Source organism: Uloborus diversus, chromosome 6, assembly GCF_026930045.1.
Source record: "Uloborus diversus isolate 005 chromosome 6, Udiv.v.3.1, whole genome shotgun sequence".
Taxonomy (NCBI): domain Eukaryota; kingdom Metazoa; phylum Arthropoda; class Arachnida; order Araneae; family Uloboridae; genus Uloborus; species Uloborus diversus.
In genome coordinates, this window is record NC_072736.1 from 39,669,066 (window position 1) to 39,688,377 (window position 19,312).

Here is a 19,312-nt window from a genome sequence, read left to right on the forward strand (position 1 = left end):
ATAGTTTTTAAGAGGGCCATTGATCTTCACTGGGGATTGTAAATTGACTAGGACCAGTCTAGCTGGGCCCAGAGCCTGTTGCTGGTCGTCACTTTTGTATTTGTATATTTCTTTTTTGATTTCGATTTCGATTCCGAGTCACATCTGACTACAACTGTTTTTATGTCGAGGACTGCATACCTCGAGGACTTCATTGCCTTGCCTCCATTATTTTTTTTTATACCTATAGATGGCAGCACCATCACCGGATCGAACAGTTAATGAGAATTTAAAACTAGACCAGGAGCTAATAGCTACCTGGTGCTAGCACCCCCAGAGGTATCGTTTCACTTGGAGGACATTGAGACCACGAGCATATTTAACGTCGCCCAGTCCCCTTTAACGACGACGGTGGGTCTTTGACCATCGAGGTTCGAACTCAGGACCTTCCGGCCCCGAATCCAACACTCTACCGATCGGGCTACCACGGCCCTATTACTTTTTCTGACAAACAATATGCATTTTATTCTTTGATAATTATTTCATTTGAGTAAAAATATTGCGGGCTGAAACCCATTTACAAGCAAAACTAACTTCTAAAACTTTATACACAGGTTTCACTGTATTTTCGGAACTCGATGAGGATTCCCCACTAGACGTCTCTCCATATTATTAGCCTCGAATCTGGCAGTAGCAGCAAACTTTTTATTCTCATGTAATAAACTATTCAACTGGACGCAGTCAGTAAAATATTGTAATAAAATGTTATTAAATTTAAAAAAATTGTTTTAAAGATTTTTTTTTGGACGAGAAAATATTTTTTTTAAAAAAAGAAAGAAAAATTACCCGCGTTACAAGTGCGGTCCTGTCCTGATCAAGTCTTCTAAGAAGCGAAGCCATTTTGTTGTTTTGTTCTTTGTGGGAGATTCTCGAAATTGTTTGGGAGTTCAGTCTCTTTAGACTTTCTTTTTATTTTGAGATTGTTGAACAATAAATATGAGTGATCGTGAGGTTTGTATTGTAATGCTTTAAATATTTCTGACTTAAAATTGTATTTTCTGAGAACGTGTGACTATTTTATGTTGCTGCATCATATAATCAATGCAGCAAAATATAAGGATTATATTTTATGAATGTTATAAGTTTTAAACAATGACTTGATTTACTTGGATGATGAAATCACAACTAAGGTTATACTTGGTTATTACTTGGTTATGAAATCACAATTTAATTTCAAAGTCGTATATATATATATATTTTTTTTCTAATATGGGTTCGAAAATTATAGAACTCTTGTGGATACATTTACATGATTTAGATGTATTTAATAATTGTTCACATTTTAGCATGTTTAAGGGTTATTGTCTAATTAGATTACTGACTATATGCGTTAAATAAAGTTCGGGTAAACTTAACCTGGCAGTATTGTGAAGGCTAGGAAGGTCCAAGCTTAATGACGATGCCAGGTTAGGTTTGCCCTAGCTATAGAATCTGCAAATTATTACTTTTTATTACTTTATACGGTTATAGAATAGCCCTGATGCTGTTGGAAATAGTTCAGAAAGGCAGTCTCTAGAAGAAAAAACCCCATCTGCTGAAGGATCCCCTTCGCCGCAGGAAGTAGAGGAAGAGCGAAGAACTCACAGCCGGAGCCGCAGTCGTTCCCGATCACATTCGTTTAGAAGACGGCGATCGTACTCAAGGTCTAGGTCAGTAGAATATGAAGTTTTCCTGTAAATGGCTATTTCTAGCAAGTGATTTCATGGACATTTAAGTGTTGTCTTAATATATTATTTGCTTCAAAAAAAGAAAAAAAGAAACTGAATGTATTGTTTATTATAATTATACAAATAGAAAACTTTTCCATCAAAAAGTATTTCTCTTCATCAGACTTCGTTCGTTAATTCACTAAACTATATACTGTCGGCTCTCTGTTTAACGACTTTCTCTTTCTATGTTTAGGACTACTTTCAGGGTTCGTACGGGTCATGGAAATCCGGGAAAGTCATGGGAAAAAAATAAACAAATTTCAGACCTGGAAAAGTCATGGAAAATTAATATTTTCATAAAAGTCATGGAAATTTATTCCAAGTCATGGAAAAATGTCTTGGGCAGTAAGAAAGCAACAATTACTAAAAGAGCGCCAGAAATTTTAGTGATTTAGTAATATTGCATATAAATTTAACGATCTCAAAAACAAATCCGAGTTTTGGAATCCAATTTCATCCGCTTCTGTAACAGCCGCTCACCTTTTTTTATGATGTGATTTTACTATTGGGGCATTACTAATTTTGAACCCACTATTATTTTCAGTACTTCTTATATTTTATATTCTGTAGTAGTGGATTCGTACTTTCTTGATTTTGCCACGCTCCCTCAAAAAGTGTAATTCAATTGCATCCGAGTTCCTTTCAACTACTTGTAAAAAGTTCATTATTAAATTTTTCAGAGTTTATCTTGATATGTGGAAGGTTTTAAAATGAAGACTTTAGTATGGCAATAGAACATAGAAATAATGGGAATTCTAACACTCTAAAACGGTAGTGCCCAACATGTAGCTCGCAAAACTGATCCTTTTAGCCAGCTGAAATATCTGGTTTGGAAAAATGAATTTACTGTAAAAAGTGGCTTTACTTTAATGAACGAATAGGCTGTCCAGTTACATGAGTGATTAGATGCACTATTGACATCAAAGGGCAGTGATTTTATGAAGTAAATTTATTATTTTAAACTTATTCAATTTTATCACATTCATTACTATTCTGTCCTATTTATTAAATATTTATTAGACATTTAAACATCAGTGTATTGCATTCATTATATTTTTATTTTACTTGAATTTATGTGATGAAGACAAATAAGAATAATTTATTACTTTCAGCAGTATGCACTGATATTTTTTTCAGTCACAAGTAAGTGCTCCAATGAGGTAATAGCACTCACGTAAAAGTTTTTCTAATGCGCATTTCCGAAAAAATTGGCAAGTTTGACATTAAATAGTACTATTCTCTTCGTGTAACAAGGTCATGAAATTTTTTATGAAGTCATGAAAAAGTCTTGGAAAAGTCATGGAATTTTTTTATCCAAATTGAGTATGAACCCTGTACTTTTCAGCGGTTCCAGAATGCCCACTGTAGTTTTAGATTTTTTTGAGCAATCACGATTGCTTATTGTTCTCATTTGACCGTGTTTTAGGTCCGTGCCTTTTTCAGCTTGGACCAGAAGCCTTTGTAGCACCACCACCCTCCGTCCTCTGCAGGCGGAGCAGCACGGCTTCTCCGGTCCTAAGCTATCCGCTTCTCCTTGTCGGAAGCGTCCATGTCCTACACACACACAAGCACACACACTTACACAACTATGCACACGTAACTGCCCAGGAGGAGAGACAGGCTTGGGGGGGGGGGCAGGAGATGTTTCTAGAAACAATAACTCCAACGGATAGAGTCTTGTCTCAGTTCGTGATTGCGAAAAACATAATTTGAATTCAAATTAGTGATGTGGATCGGGTAAATACCCAGTGGGTAGGTAAATATTTTTTGGGTATTTACCCAAGGCCTGGGTAAATACCCAAAAACTGGGTATTTTACAAAAAATGCAAAAAGTGAATGGTTTTTTTTTTAAAGAAATCTATATATGAAATAATTGGTAAAACTGATACATATATATGTAAAACGCAGTTTATAATAATTTTTTTGAAAGATTTGATGAAATTATGAAAGAAACCTATCGTAAACCAAAGAACCTTTCTTTTCAATGTCATAATTGAAGAAGTATAAATAATTCAATGATGAACTTCAGGATTTCAAAATCACAATCTAGGTTAGTCATATCCAAAAGGGAAAAAAAAGGAAGCATGAGGGATGTTTGAAAGAATAAACTGAGAAATTATTAAGACTATGATGTTATTTATTTATTTTATTGCTGTTTAAGTGATAACCAGGCAAATATAGAAAGTTTTCACATTAATAAGCAAAAAAATAAATAAATAATAATAATACATAAAAATTAATTTGAATTCTGGAATTTTGAATTCAAATTATGTTTTTCGCAATCACAAGCTGCGACAAGACCCTATCCATTGTTTACTACCCTACTCACTTGTTTCTAGTCACGGCTCCTGTCCCTCCAAGTCTACCTCTCCTCTTGAACGGAGACGTGTGTATTAGTTGTGTATGTGTAGGTTTTTGTGTGTGCGTAGACCTGTGTGTATGCACATTGGCATGTGTGTAAAGGCACTGTGTGTATGTGTGTGAGTGCGTAGTGTGAGCGTGCATGTGTGTAGGACGGCACCGACTAGGAGCGGCTACCGGGGGACGGAGTCGCACCTGCAGGTGACGGTGGGAGCTGAAAAAGGCACGGACACTAAAGACGGTCAAATGAGAAAAATAAGCAATCTGAGAACAATAAGCAATCGTGATTGCTCAAAAAAATCAAAATATTGTTTTCTGTTGCCTTGCTCATTTGCATTTTCTCCTCGGTACTTCATGATGAAAATTTATTCAAATTATTTTTAATACACCCAAATAGTAATGTAGGGTGGGAAGGTATTTTGGGTATTTATCCAAAGGCAGGGTAAATTCCCTAGTAACTGGGCATTTTGCAAAAAAAAAAAAAGGTAATATCAAAAGGTGATGATTTTCTTTTTAAAAAACATAAACCGTAAAACATTTTTAAACACATTTTACTGAAAAAAGAACAATAAAGTATTTTTATGCTAACATTTATGTTGTACTGCATTTATTTTTAAAATTATTTTGCTCTTTAAATTAAAGCATAACCTGTAACGTCTCTATTTTTTCTCACACTCAATACATATGCTTGAAATATAATATGAAGTGAAAGTCAAAATATCAAAATGAATTAAGCGAACTAAGGACTGATAAGTTATCTGCAGAATACACCCAAACACTTGAACTATGTTTGGAGGAAATTTTTGCATATAGGATATAGGTAAATAAAGAAAAATAAAAAATTGAGCGGCATCTCATTACATTTTGATGTCATGCATGGACATAAAACTGGGTTATAAAAGACTAGGACCTTAAAAAATTGATGTTTGCTTTTTTGTAACTAGTTAAGCTTCTTACGTTTTGTAGAATGGCTTTTTATATCTGAAATTTGGCTATCAACATTGATTAGGCATAGTCGACACATTTAATGCGAATATCATATTAGATTGCTAAGTTGTTTCACATTCTTTGAATATGTGATCGAAATACAATTTTTGAGCAAAGATGTATTGTTTTGCATATGGTTGGTTATATATATATACATAGTGGAATACATACAGAAAAGTATTTTCGTTGAATATAAATTTTTGAAATAAATACCCGGGTCCCAATTTGGATATTTACCCGGGTATATACCCTGGGTATTTACCCCTAAAAATAAATACCCAGGTATTTTACATCACTAATTCAAATTAATTTTCTTTTTTTTTTTCGATTATTTCTGTATGCATATTTGACAAGTTTTTGCAGAGCTCAATCTTACTCATGGCTTTCGAAAATTTTACTTGAGTCTGCTATCAACACTTGGTTAATGCCTTAGGCTAAATGCCGCTTCTGATAACCCTATCCCCATGGGCGGATTTATGGGATGGCAGAGGGAGGCAATGCCCCCCCCAGTTTTGGGAGGACTTTATGTAGTAACAACATATCTTCCAAATTTTTTTTAAAAAATCATTATTGTTGTTATTATTTTTTTTTTTTTTGACTAGTTCAGAAGGGCATGGGTGGATTTATAGGAGGGGTTGCATAGGGAGCAATGCCCCCCCCCCCCCCCCAGTTTTGGGAAGACTAAATAGTAACTACACATCTTCCAAAATCTTAAATCAAAATAATTATTTTTTTCTTTTTTGAATAGTTCAATGAAAATGAAGAGAATAGCAAATGTCCTTTTCTGATGGGAGAAAAGAAAAAAAAAAAGAACATTAAATACAAATAGTACAGCTGTCACTGGGGTGCTGAAAATATGCCTAAATTCAGTATTTTGGACTGAAAACCATTTGGGCAAGTATAGATATGAAAATATAGGCTAAACGAGCTATGCATTCAGCTGCAACACTTATAATAATTGACAATTATTTTTAAATTAGAACCTAAAAAAGGGAACCCCCCACCCCCATTTGCGCTTACAGAACGATCTACTTGTTATGATTTGTTTTCTTTCTTTTCAGAATGTTTATTTTCAATTTGTATGATTTCAAGAACTAGATATTTTGTGTTGTTACAGATGAAAGATTTTGAAGAGCCTTATGAATTCACACGCTCAGATTGGCAAAATTGTAAAAATCCTTTAACCGTAAAAACTGAATAATTTCGTAAAAATTACAAAAAATTCTGCAGGTAATAGTGAATTACATATAGGGCTGGATTTGCCTATAAGATAAACAAGTTATAGCTTCGGGCCACTGCTTTGAAATGGGTCCGTAACTCGTAAAAAATTGCATGATTTGTTCCTTAAAAAATGGAAAGTGCTTGAAAAAACTAGTTTCAGCATTTCTTTTAAAGTATTAACTTACATCACAAAGGGCATTTAAATCATAAAACTATTTAAAAAAAAAAAAAATTTGTCTATTTTTTCCTGAGATTTTTGTCTATCCAATTAACCCTTATAAGGTTTCAAAATGCAGAATTTCATACCCATTTTACAAAATTTCTTTTGGGGAGAAAGCCCCGGACCAACTAAAATTGGAGATATTCTATATTCCACTTAAAAGGGAGCCTTGAGTCACTCTCTTGATACCAGTCACCTCTCTTAAGGTCAATTCAAAAAGGACAGCATGAAAACAGACAGTAATGAAAACGACACACGAAAAAAAGTAAAGCATAGCTTTATGCATCACAGGAAAACAGACCAAAACAGGGGGGGGGGGAAGCAATTTAAAATGTTGCTAAAAAAAATCCTGCCCCCCCCCCCTCCCCAGGAACTCCGTCCTAAATCCGCCTATGCCTATCCCAATCTAAAGCGATTATATTTTTTCTTACCAGCGATTTGTTTGCAGTCTAATTAACTGATATAATGCTAATTTTATTAAAAAAAGAGTGCAGTTGAATGCATTTCATAAAACAAATATGCCACAGACTGCTGTAGATATTTGATTCCACCATGATAAAAACAAAAAAGAAATTATGAAATTGAAACAACAAGCACAATTTTGCATAGATTTAGTGATTTATCGTTTGCACAAGCATCAACTGAAGTGTGCTGGCTTTTTTTTTTTTTGAGCAGATCTGCATTTAAGATCCTCCTAATTTAATCATTTAAAATATTTCAGCTTATACACAGAATTATACATCATTTGGATTCCAAATTTACTTTCAGAAATACAATTTAAAAGGTTCGTATTGGTTGATCAGATTTTGATTTCTTTTGTAAAGAATCCTTTAGGACTCGAGAATTTCCTCTAGGGAACAGATTCCTGGTTAATATTATCCAATCTGGCTGTGTATCTCAATTTTGGCTAATGTATCGATGGCGCTATCTTGATGCCAAGAGCAAAGTTGCCAATGAAGGTTAAGTTGCATTACTTCTAAAATATTTACAAATGTCCTATTACTTAAACAGAGTCAAGAACATTGGCACTTGGTCTGCTTTCATGTCTGGGTTCTTTCTGGAAAGCATAAAATCAAAGTTATAAGTTTATAAAAATTTAGCGTAATGACATATCCTCGCCTCTGAGCAACAATAAGATATCCCAGAAATAACACTTAAGATATCTTACTGTTGGGCTGAGGCGCCGATATAATCCTTCAAGTTCATAAAATAAATATTGCATGGTTTACTAGAAATTGATGATGTGCAAAATGATAGTATTTTACTTTACTAGTTAAAATTTTATGTATAAGGCTTCTCACTAATGTTTAGGTAAGTCTTCATTTGTGTCAAGTAAATCAAAATTTCCAGCAGATATCAAGTTATAAAATTGATATCAAATGTTCTAAAAAAGCTTCTTGGCTACTAACAGTTTTTTAGTGTCTATTAATAAATTGAGTGGGAAAAAATGGATCATTAAGGTTTTGCTCATGGGACCTTGTGATACACTACAAATTTAATGTGGCCTTCTATTATAATAATCAATGAAATAAAAAAAATTAATATATCATGTTTTTAAAATGAACTAAAAAGTATCAAATAATTTCTCTTTGCTTCATGTACATTTACAATTTCAGAATTTCTTACAGATTGCCTGTTAAATTTGATTATAAGTTTTTAATGGCTATTAAAATATTAGTGAACTTTAAAATGATACATTCAAACCTTGATATCTCAAACCTCCTTATCTCGAAACCCTTGATGGAAAATTTTGTAGCAGAACCAGGTATGGAGACATTTGCATGTAGCCCTTCACCCTTTTTTCCTGGAAAGTATGAGAATAGAGGATTGGGGGGTAAGAGAATAGGGGAACATTGATATGAGGGAGATGCCAATGTCTTTTGTCTGTTTTCTCTCAAGGTTAAATTCTTTTTCTTTTCTTCTGGTATGGAACAGGCGTTCACTTTGACAACGGGTCAAGTTTTGTAGTTGAACATTTTTCCAGCGAAAACGTGTTCTTCTTTAGCCTGATTTTTAAATCCTGCAAAATGGCTGGTAAAGAGCATGTTATCGATTAAGGATAAAATTAAAATTTTGAAGTTTATTGATGAAAACATGCTGATGAAGAAAATTGAAATTGCTGCTAATTTTAAAATCCCTACCAATACTTTCAACAATAATAAAAACCATCAAACTATCAAAAAAAAAACTATGATCAAGGAAATTGTAAAAAAATGTAAATTCGAATATTTGATTATCTTGAAGTTGAGGAATGTGCATTTAAAACTTAGCAAATTCCTAAAAAGAATTATTAGTTTTTGTCGTGTATGCAATGTGATATATCTACATGTCTTTTTTTCTTCTTCTTTTTCTTATTTTTTATAATTATTATTTTCAAAACCTTAATAAGTTAAAAACACTAAATCTTGAATTTTTGTTTTCCTTCCCGAGAGATTTGAGATATCAAGGTTGTACTGTATATGGGGCATAGGCAACAGAGAATTGACGCATTTATGATTTAACAATTTTATCACTCTGCAAATAGTATATGAACTGAAGTGTAAGTTTTCTCATTGATAGCTATCCTGCATACTTATAGTTATGTAGTACATACATGCCATGTTTTTCCTTTTAAATATTACAAGTATTTTGATAGCTATTAAAAAATTACAATCGCAAATTTTCCAGAGAATCCTTCAGAAATTCTGAAACTGAGGTTTTTAATCTACTGAAGCAAAGAGAAATTATTTTATCTTTTTTTTTTGTTCATTTACAAAACATGGTGTATCAAAACTTTATTTCATTAATTATTTTCTGGTTTTTAGTATTGCGTATCTGAAAGTTTTATTCGGTTTTAAATGCTTAGTTCAGACAATGGCAGAAACAGTTTAATTGACTGTGACTGAGTTTGGTAAATTTATTTAGTTGCATAAAATGTACCATTAACATCATTGTAACCCTGTAAAATATTTATCTTTATTAACGTTTTTATGTACAGCATTAGTTTAATGCAAGCAGAAATTTTTAATGTAATATAAACGAAGAATATATAGATAATTTCTTTGCATGTGAACTGGAGACACATAGCCGATTAAAAAAATTTGCCAGAGCCAAGCCAAAATAACATCTGCTTAAAAAGTTGCAGTTCAAACTAACATTTTATTTGCGTTGAAAGTTTGCCAATCTGTAATGTGCCTTGCATTTGCTATATTTATATTGCTTTAAAATTTTTGTATTTAATAAAAGCATTGTCCAGTGATGACAACCAATTTTTAATTGAAGTCTCCCCTACTTTGGAACATTGGAACAAATTTTATCTGCAGGAGAATCAAGGAGCTCTGCAGATATTTAATTCTAATTTGCAAGCATTTTTTTTGGCCTCATACTAGAGGATTTATGCAAAAATGGTGATTAATATCAAAATAAACTAATAACAATGCATGACAAAAAAAAAACTCAAATGTTTCTAATACATTTCTTGCTGATTCGTCGCCTGAATCCCAATAAGATCAGTTTCCCCCCCATTCCTACCTTTTTTTTTTTTCATCATAAAAACTTAGTTTTATAGACTCTTTGAAGTTTTTTCTGAACTCCTTGATTTATTTCTTCTCCCAAGTCTAATCCTATATTTAAATTTTAAGCAATTATCTCATCACTGCTGCCACAAAGATTTCTCGAGTGGGTCTTTTTGTCATGGCAGATCAGATTTTCAATGTTCAAGAAATCTAATGGGCTGACCTTATTGTTTTGATTAATAAGTTGATTTGAATGTAAGATTAATTAATATACTTACTTTGTCAAGTTTTTAAGTATGATTTGAAAGAAAAAAAAACATTGTAATGCCTGCCAACTCTTCTTTTTTGACGAAGACAACTTTTGCAAAACCTTCCTATCTAGCCTGGAGCCCATTTGCTGAGTGGGGGGGGGGGACTTGTTTTTTCCCATGGTTTTTCCTGGATGGTGAAAACTTGCCAACCATGATCAGTTCTGTCAGTACCAAATAAGGTGCCTAATTTGCTTTGAACAAGGAGGGATACAAAGGAGGGGCGATTGCACCTCCCTTAAGGGACCCCGCACCAGCAAATTTTCCCAATTGAAGTCTCAAAACGCAAATGTAGGCCATATTTGACGACCTTAAGGAAAGCAATACTGTTCAAATTCGAATCTCCTTCTCAGACATTTTTTAGAGTTGAAGTTTCAAAGATAAAATATCAGACGATTTTTGGTAATGTTAGGAAAAAAGAGTGTGGAGATTTTCCCCGATAGGAAAAAAAATGTTGTGCCACCCCCCCTCCCATGTTTTAATTAAATATATAGGCAAGCTAAAAAATCAACCATCCTCCCTTGAAAAATTACTGGATCCGTCCTTGGCTTTGAACTGTCTTATTTGTCTCTTTCTCGGGTGTCTTGTGACTCAATATTGTCATTTGCACCTCTGACTTCGAAAAACCTTTGAAGTTTTTCTGCACATAAAAAGCTATAGAGACTTGTGGTGCAGCTTCACATTTGTCATGATAGTCATTAGTCATTGCTTCCATTGTATATTTTTTTCATCTGCATAAGATGCAATTTAAGCCCAGCCTCAACATTCTTGAAGTGATAACATTGGCATCAACAAATATTTAATTTTTCAAATACTGTCAGACCTTGTTAATTCAAACAGGCTTAAAATGAATTACTGCTAAAGTAAACTAAATTTCTGATCCCTCTTATAGTTTGATGTATATTTTTTCAAGTATGGCAAATTGATTTGAAATTTCTCTTTGAATTTGTTATTAGAAATAGGATCTCTCACTTACCACTAACTTTTGGCTGTCTTAAGAATCCTAAAGGAATTTTCCCAAGAGATGATTCAGCTGGAAGTCAATAAAACATTTGTAAACTAGAAAAGATACTTGCTTTAAACTGGATTTGCTTGTCGAAAGCAAGTTATGCTCCCCATAAACTTAAGATTGTTCTAATTAAATATTTCTGATTTTTTCCATTAAATCAGGGATCATTATAAGCAAGTTTGAGTGTGTAACTCTGTTTTTACTTTGAAATAAACCTTCAGCACAAAAATTTACACTGAACCCTTTTTCCCTAAATGATTTTAGGGAAAAAACTAAAATCTTTTTTCCCTAATCTGCTTTATGGGCTGTAAAATTGAGTTATGGTTCTCTGAAATATATATATACAGATATGATATTGACTTCGTTATTTTCATTTGCAATTTGTAAGCTTTTAACCTCCAAATTACATAGTTGTTTTTAAAATAAAACAAAAAAAAATCCTGCAGGTTTTTTTTTTTTGGTTGTAAAATATTTTTTAGTTTTTTTTCCTGCTTGAAGAAGTTGGCAGGTATATGAGCTTGATTATTAGACTAATTTCTTATTAATGCATTTAATGGGATCAAGTTAGCTTTTTTGTTTTGGCATTTTTTGTATTTCTTCCCCCTGAGATGGTGCAACTTAATTTCATTTTTGAGCCATATGTAATTACAATTATTGCGCTTTAAATTAGTATTTTTCGTTTATATATTCCCCTAAAGAATTGTATATGAACTTTTTCTTGTGTAGTAGAAACAATGAAAATCCTGATGAAGTTGAAAATGAACATCAAAGGTTAGTGATGTATTGTTACATTTACTTGGCCTTATATAGCCTAATTAGAAATAAGCATGTTTTTAAAGTTACGAGCATGGATAGTTTTAAAGATCGCTTTGAGTTGAAAAAGTGTTTGTTTTTCTTTCCTTTTTTGTTATGATCTTCATATTTTATACATGTTTTGTATTAAGAAAAGAAAATAAACATAAAAAACTCAGATTCTATTTTATCTTAAATAAGTAAGTAAAATTTCTCATGTATTATGCAGGAGGGAGATATCTATCATTTGGCAAATTTCTAGCCTTTGGAAATTATAAAAATTGATTCTATCTTTGGTTCTGAAAAACTCATTTTATCAGAGAAAAATGATGAGCAGTTCATTCTTCAATAGTTTTGCCAGTGTTTGAGGGGCATCCAGTAGTGAAATTTTAATGAAGGTAATAATTATTCAAGAGTTAATCTGCCATTTTTGTTTATTGGCAGTTCACCTGTAAAAACCGTAAAGCTGTTTATTCCGTATTGAATTTGTTTAAGAATAGATTTTTGCATTGAACTCATTTAGTTCTGGAGTAGTTTGTTCAAATGTTGTCAATTTTAAGGAAGGAAGTGGGGAGGGGGTGAGCAGAAAAATGTTGCTGCTGTTTATGCATTCCAATTGGAAAAGTTTTTGATTTGTTGTGTTTTTTGTACAATTTTCCCAATTTGCTTACTGACAATTAAAAGCGTTTCAATTTCAAGAAAGATTTTTGAATCTTTCATTGGCAGCTGTCTTCCAGCTGGGGATTCTTTTAAAGAAGAGTTATTGAAATATTTTGGCGGGAATCTCGCGATCCTTCCATGAATTTTAGCCTTTTATAATATAATGTGAGTGACTTAAAATGGAAAAAGAAAGTTGAGGTATGATTCATGGTGCCACTTCTCTGACTTGGGAACAAAATTCTCCAGTCCTATACACAGGGTTGGCCGATATATATCACTCTATATATCATGATATATATCGCAATATATATCCAATAATTATTTTGAAAATGATATTTTTCAACTACGATATTTTCAATTTAAAAATCATATTAAACATAGTAATATTGTTTATTTTTTATTAAAAATAACCAAAAAGATGTACTATATTTTTATGATGTATTATTACATCATTAATAAAAGTAATATATTATTCCTTCATTTAGTATTTTATATTCATAAAATTTTTAGTAAAGTAACAATTTTAATTCATACTATGAGTGCTTAGTTAAATGTTGGTCAGAAAAAAATAAAATGTCTTATGACTGTGCATCTACTAATGCATATTTTTTATTTCTGAATCATATAACTGTAAAAGTAACTAACAGAAGAAAAATGAGTGAAACAACTAATTCTAAATTAACCCTATTAAAATTGATAAAAGTGTAAATGAAATATTAGGTTATAAATAATGAAAGAAACATTAATTTTAAGTCTACATATTGTTCTAATAATGTAAGAAAATAAAGAGTGATTTGTGGATGCATTTACTATTTTAAAGACTTTAGTTTGTGCAGATTGAAAATATGAGATATATATCAACCCCTCGTTATATCACGCTTTTCGGGGGACAAAGAAAAAGAGCGATATATCCGAAAGCGTGATATAACGGAGGTCATTAGAAGTAGTCTTAATTCCAATACACAAGTAAATTAGCATTCGTTCTTTTTGAAATGATTTTCTAATGTTTCGATGTAGTTCACGAATATACTATCACACCTATTAATATTTAAACAAGATTGAAATTTAAGTAAATTTTCACCGTCAGAAAGTTTAAAACATCAAATAGCAAATGAAGACAATCTTTCTGAGTTACAGTGAGATAAGTGTGAGCAATGAGTATTCCAATACACTCTTATTCCCAATAGACTTTCTAATCTGTTTGACTTGATGTCACATTGTTTACAGAAAACTATTTTGCCCGTCCAGATCATTCTTTCTTTCTTTGATGCAAATCCTGGTTTGTGCAACCAAGCAAAAATCTTCTGTGCTAAAAGAAGGGCTCTTTTTCTGTTCTACGTGGGCTAGTATGACACCTGCTTGATGTCTCTCACCCATTGTAAAAGCAATGTATCAATACAAAAGATGTCAAGTAGTTAACAAACTTGAAACTGAAATATACTGCTCTGGTATGTACATTTGGATGACAGGAAGTACTGCTGCTTTTCCAGCGAATTCAAAAGAACAGCTTCCTTTTGTTCAATGACAAAATAAAGAAGAAAGATACCTTCTCTGAGCAATACCATATGTTTTCAGAAATGGTTTCAAACTTAAAGCAAAGTTTTTATTTCTTATTTTAAGCTTTAATATTTCGGGAGACAAAAGAAAAGAGCGATATATCCGAATGAGCGATATAACGAGGGGCTACTGTATTTTCAAACCCTGCCTATACATATATGGCACATTATAATGGATGAAGTTAAAACTGGTTTTCTTGAAGGGGTTAAGAGATGCCTATCTGTAGTTCCAATGAGGCTTATGTGGCACTAAATTCATAGGCAATGCAGTCATGTTGTATTATGTCATTGTATAAAGGGTAAAATCAATGCCAGAATCCCAGATTGTGCATATTTCTTCTACATCCTGTGAAAAATTACTTAATAGATAGGTCATGTAAGATAATGTGTGTTTTCATCATTGGAGAATGGTGGGTTTTTTTTTAACCTGAGCTGAAGTATTTTTCATTAAAGAGTTAATTTTTTTTATAATCTATTTTTGCAAATTTCAAATTTAGGTCTAACTAAAATTTATCCTTTTTTAGATGCCTAAATAAGTACAGTGAAGCACCGTTTATACGTTTTTTAATTGAAGGGTCTGTATGAAAAAAGTGTAAAACAGAAAAAACATAGTTGTTACATTATTTAATACGTTGATATTATTGTAAACACATAATGTTAAATGTATTATACTCTGCAGAGACCAATTTAAAAAATGTATAAAAAAGAAACATAAACGGTGCTTTACTTCTAATATCCAGGTTTCGTACGCTCCTTCAAAACTCCTTCAAAACTCCTCCATTACTCCTTCATTAGGGAAATTTTTTTGAAGGGCCCTTCAAACTCCTTCATTTTGGTTTAAACTCCTTCTTTTTTGGTTGAAGACTACATAGTCTTCCTCTATGACAGTAACTTGAAATATATACTTTGATCGACAACTTAACTTTGTCACAAGGGAGAAGGTATAAGGGTGATGAAGGGGTGAAAATATTATTAGATGACTAAGACATTTCATAACTGAAGTAAACCATGCTTAAATGGGGGCTTGACTATTTTTTTTTTTAAGTTTTATGATTATTGCATTTCCTTCCACCACACTCTCAGCTGCAAAAGTCGGTTTCTCTAATTATTACTTAAAGATACATAAGCAGATATACTATATTAAGTGAGTGTTAAAAACATAATTGTTTAGCAAATGGCAGTTATATTGTAAAATGGGTCATCCACAAGTGATGTCATGCCTTGAGGGAGAGACTGGTTCACGAAATTGTGACAAGGGGAAGAGAGGGTGACAAGAAGTGACATCACACAGTTATTATAACAATATGTTTATAAAAATGACATGTGACAAAAGATGAGGAGTAAGATGAAGTGTGACACTTTGTGACAAAGAGGGTAGAGGTCAAAGATGTTGAAAAAAAAAGCGACACCATTTAAGGACAGCCCATTAGTATGTACTCCTTCAAATCCTCATTTTACTCCTTCAAAATTCCTCCAAAACTCCTTCATTTAACTTCTGAAACTGAGTATGAACCCTGAATCCTTTAATGTTCCATGCAAAAAAGTTATGAATGCATCACTTCAATAAAATGCTACTGATACAAGATATAAAAGATTTTTTCTTCAAGTTCTTATATAAATATAAAAATACTGAAAGGGAAACTAGAACCAATATTTAAACAAACTGAAATGTAGTAAATATTTTCCTGATTAATCCTGATTTTTTTCCTGAAATGAACGTCTTTTTTGTGGTTCTCAAATTCATAACGCAAGTTAATTTGAAGTGAAAATACTTTCCTTTTTACTAATATAAAGCAGTAGCTGTCAACTCTCCTGATTTATTTGAGACTTAATACCTTCTCCTGTAATCCTTAGTGAATTAAAAATCTCCTGAACAGAGAAATTCCCTAAGATGGGATTTTTCACCGATTAGAATTTCGGTAAAAAACACAGCGGTAAATTGATCATGACCACCAAAACTAAAATTTCATGCTTGAGTATGATAATCATATATGTCTGATCATTTATGAAACATGTCGATTTAATTTTCTTTCTTTTTAAAATTATCATTTCTGAAAGTATTAATAGTAATAATTCTGAATGTCAAGTCTTGTCTGATTTCTGAATGCCGAGTCTGGTATTCTATTAACAAGCTTAATTTAAGAAATCCTTACTTCACTAAAGATCCTTTTTGGACTCGAATTTTTGTCATTAAATTTATTCATGCTAATTTTATGCATAAGATTTTTTTTGAAGAACTAATGAATGAAAAAATTAAATCTAGATCAAATTTTTAACAATAGTGTTTGAAATTTTGTTTAGTGCACATACTAAGTGTAATTCTCATAGTATCTCCTTTAAATTAGTTGAAATTTGAAAAGTAAGTGCTGTGTATCACAGCTTTATTTGATGCTTGTAATTGAATTTGAGTCATTATTTGTATCTATATTTCATGTTTTGTATTTTTGTTTAGAAGCCATTCCAGAGGCGGCAGCCATCGATACAGGCACTACAGTAAATCAAGATCTCGTTCTCCTAGACATCGTAGATAGTAAGGAATTTTTTTCATTTGCAGCAACTTTTTTAAACTTAAAATTTTCCTAGACAGGTTCAATTTCAATCTCTTCTTATGTACTAAGCCGTATTTGATATTTCTACTCATACCAACTAAATTAGTCGAGTTCTCAGAAAGGTCAAATGGCAAATTTTACTAATGTGCCAAGCAAAAAAAAAAACTTTTGGAGTACAGAAGGTTAGTACATATTACATATCATATTTCATCAAAAATGGTGTAGCACAACCCATTAGTTAATTTAATATAGAATGATCTCAATCATATTTTGATTTCTACAACTATTTGTTTGATTTTATTATGGTCAATCAAAAGTAAATAAAATTGATTTTTTAATATTGTAAAATCTTGGTCTCAAATCCAAGGTTACCGTGGTCTTGAAAAGTCCTTGAATTTCATTTCAATTTTCAAGGGCCCCTAAAAGTACTTGATAGGCACATGAAATCCTTGAAAATTTTGACAAGTCTAGTCTAAAAACTATGATTTCTACAAGAGAATTTCCCCTCTTGTCCTCACATTCCAGCCGATTAAGCCAGTTGGATAGGAAGCATCAAGAGATCATGTGTAGTCATGTTTTCTGTTGCCTTTCTCAGGAAGCCAAGAAGGGAAAAGTTCTCTCACACAGACTTGCAGCTTTAAATGCACATATCCATTATTTTTGCATTCAGCTTTTATTTCAGTTAGTTTTAAATTTGAAAGTTATTTCATTATGTGCCAGTTTAAAAAAGCTCTTTTAAAAAATATTTTGTTTGGCTTATTAATATATATATATATATATATATATACTTTTTTTTTGCGTATTGTTCGGAAAAGATCCAAATAGTCACTTGTTTGATTTTCCATTAATTTTTTTTTTAATTCAAGTAAAATGGTTGTGGACAAACTTAAAAATAGAGCCAAATACAAAAAAAAAAGGAAAAATATAATATTTAGACATGTAATCACTCACCATCTGCTTAGCAGAAAATTGCTAGCTCAATTTACGCTTTCAGTCTTTTTGCATCCTACACTTGTTACAATTATTTTGAAATTCGAAAGTAGATTCGTAATAAGTTAGCTTAGTAGGACTTTTTTTTTGAAATAATATTTACTTATTAATATATTTTTGGTAGCTGCTGTTTTTCAGGAAAGAACAGATTTTTAAAATAATAAGTTTGAATTTTCATTTATTTTTGAATTTAAATAAGATGTTTGTTCAGATACTTTTAAAATAGAATCACAAACATAAAAAATAATACATTAAGGATTAAATCCTTAATATAATTTAGTCATTGTTGTAAGAATTTAGCAGAAGTGTACTTTATATTAGCCTCATTTAATAATTCCTAAATTTTCTATTGTTTTCCTCAAATATTCCTGTGTGTTTATTATATATTTGCATTTGTTTTAACTGTAACGTTTTTTTTCCCTTCCCCAAGCTCCAGAAGCCGTAGCAGAAGGTAAGTCTAATTGTACTTTTGTCATTAAGTCAAATCGTTAAATGTACTTTTCTCGACAATGTTTAATGTTTTTTAAATTACTTTACAGCCGTTCATATTCTCCACGACGTTCATACTCACCACAATACAGCCCTAGACACTCATACTATGATGATAGGTATTATAAATATGGTGGTGGAAAAGGAGGTGGAGGAGGAGGTCGTTATTCTTCTAGATATAATAGATCACCCATGTCTAGTCGAAGAAGACACGTTGGAAACAGGGTTTGTATCTGATATGAATCTTAAATTTATTTTGTATTATTGATGCACTGATATCACATTGTAAGTTAAAACTTCTAAAAATTTCTAATTGTCCTTGTGGACTAGAACTTTTAAAGACCACTGTTTTTACTTTGCTTTTAACTAAGATAAGACTTGCTACATTTTTAGTTTATTTTTATCTGTATTATTCAAAGGAAGAATATTTACTACAGATCTTGTAATAAATCTGCTTTCATTTGCATGAGGATTGAAATTTTTCATGGAAGAATGGATTATTTTCAGTCTGTCAGATAAATTATCACATCTCATTTATTAGCATGTGTAAAATTGTAGCTTCAGCTTAATTTAATGTTCAGAAATACTTATGCTACTTTTAAAAAAATTGTAAAATCCTAGGAGGGGACAGATTGAAAAAGCAAATGTGTGGACTATATTTTTAATTAATAATTTAGGGCTAAATATTAAATAATAGGTTAATATTAGGCTAAATATTTTTAATGCAACACTAATTTCAAATCAAAGAATTGTTGTGAGTCTGAGAATTTTTTTGCATTGGAAACTTATTTGGTAATTTTGAAAGTGACAAAGGTATAAAAAAAAAAACTAGAAGTTTTTTCAAAAATCGAAATAAAAGTGCACTATGAGAAGTTGGTAGAATGTATTAAGCTATAGCATTAATTAATGAAATATAATAATGTTTTTA

At 31.7% G+C, this 19,312-nt stretch overlaps 1 protein-coding gene across 1 annotated transcript; it reads left to right on the forward strand.

The window, feature by feature from the left end:
* The first annotated feature begins 826 nt into the window (after window positions 1-826).
* On the forward strand, window positions 827-18,723 carry LOC129224351 (transformer-2 protein homolog alpha-like). The gene is made up of 7 exons (XM_054858794.1): window positions 827-990; window positions 1,510-1,688; window positions 12,075-12,119; window positions 16,809-16,886; window positions 18,326-18,346; window positions 18,435-18,609; window positions 18,715-18,723. Exons 1-7 carry the CDS (start codon window positions 976-978, stop codon window positions 18,721-18,723), a joined length of 522 nt encoding a protein of 173 aa, XP_054714769.1. The 5' UTR covers window positions 827-975.
* The last annotated feature ends 589 nt before the right edge of the window (window positions 18,724-19,312 follow it).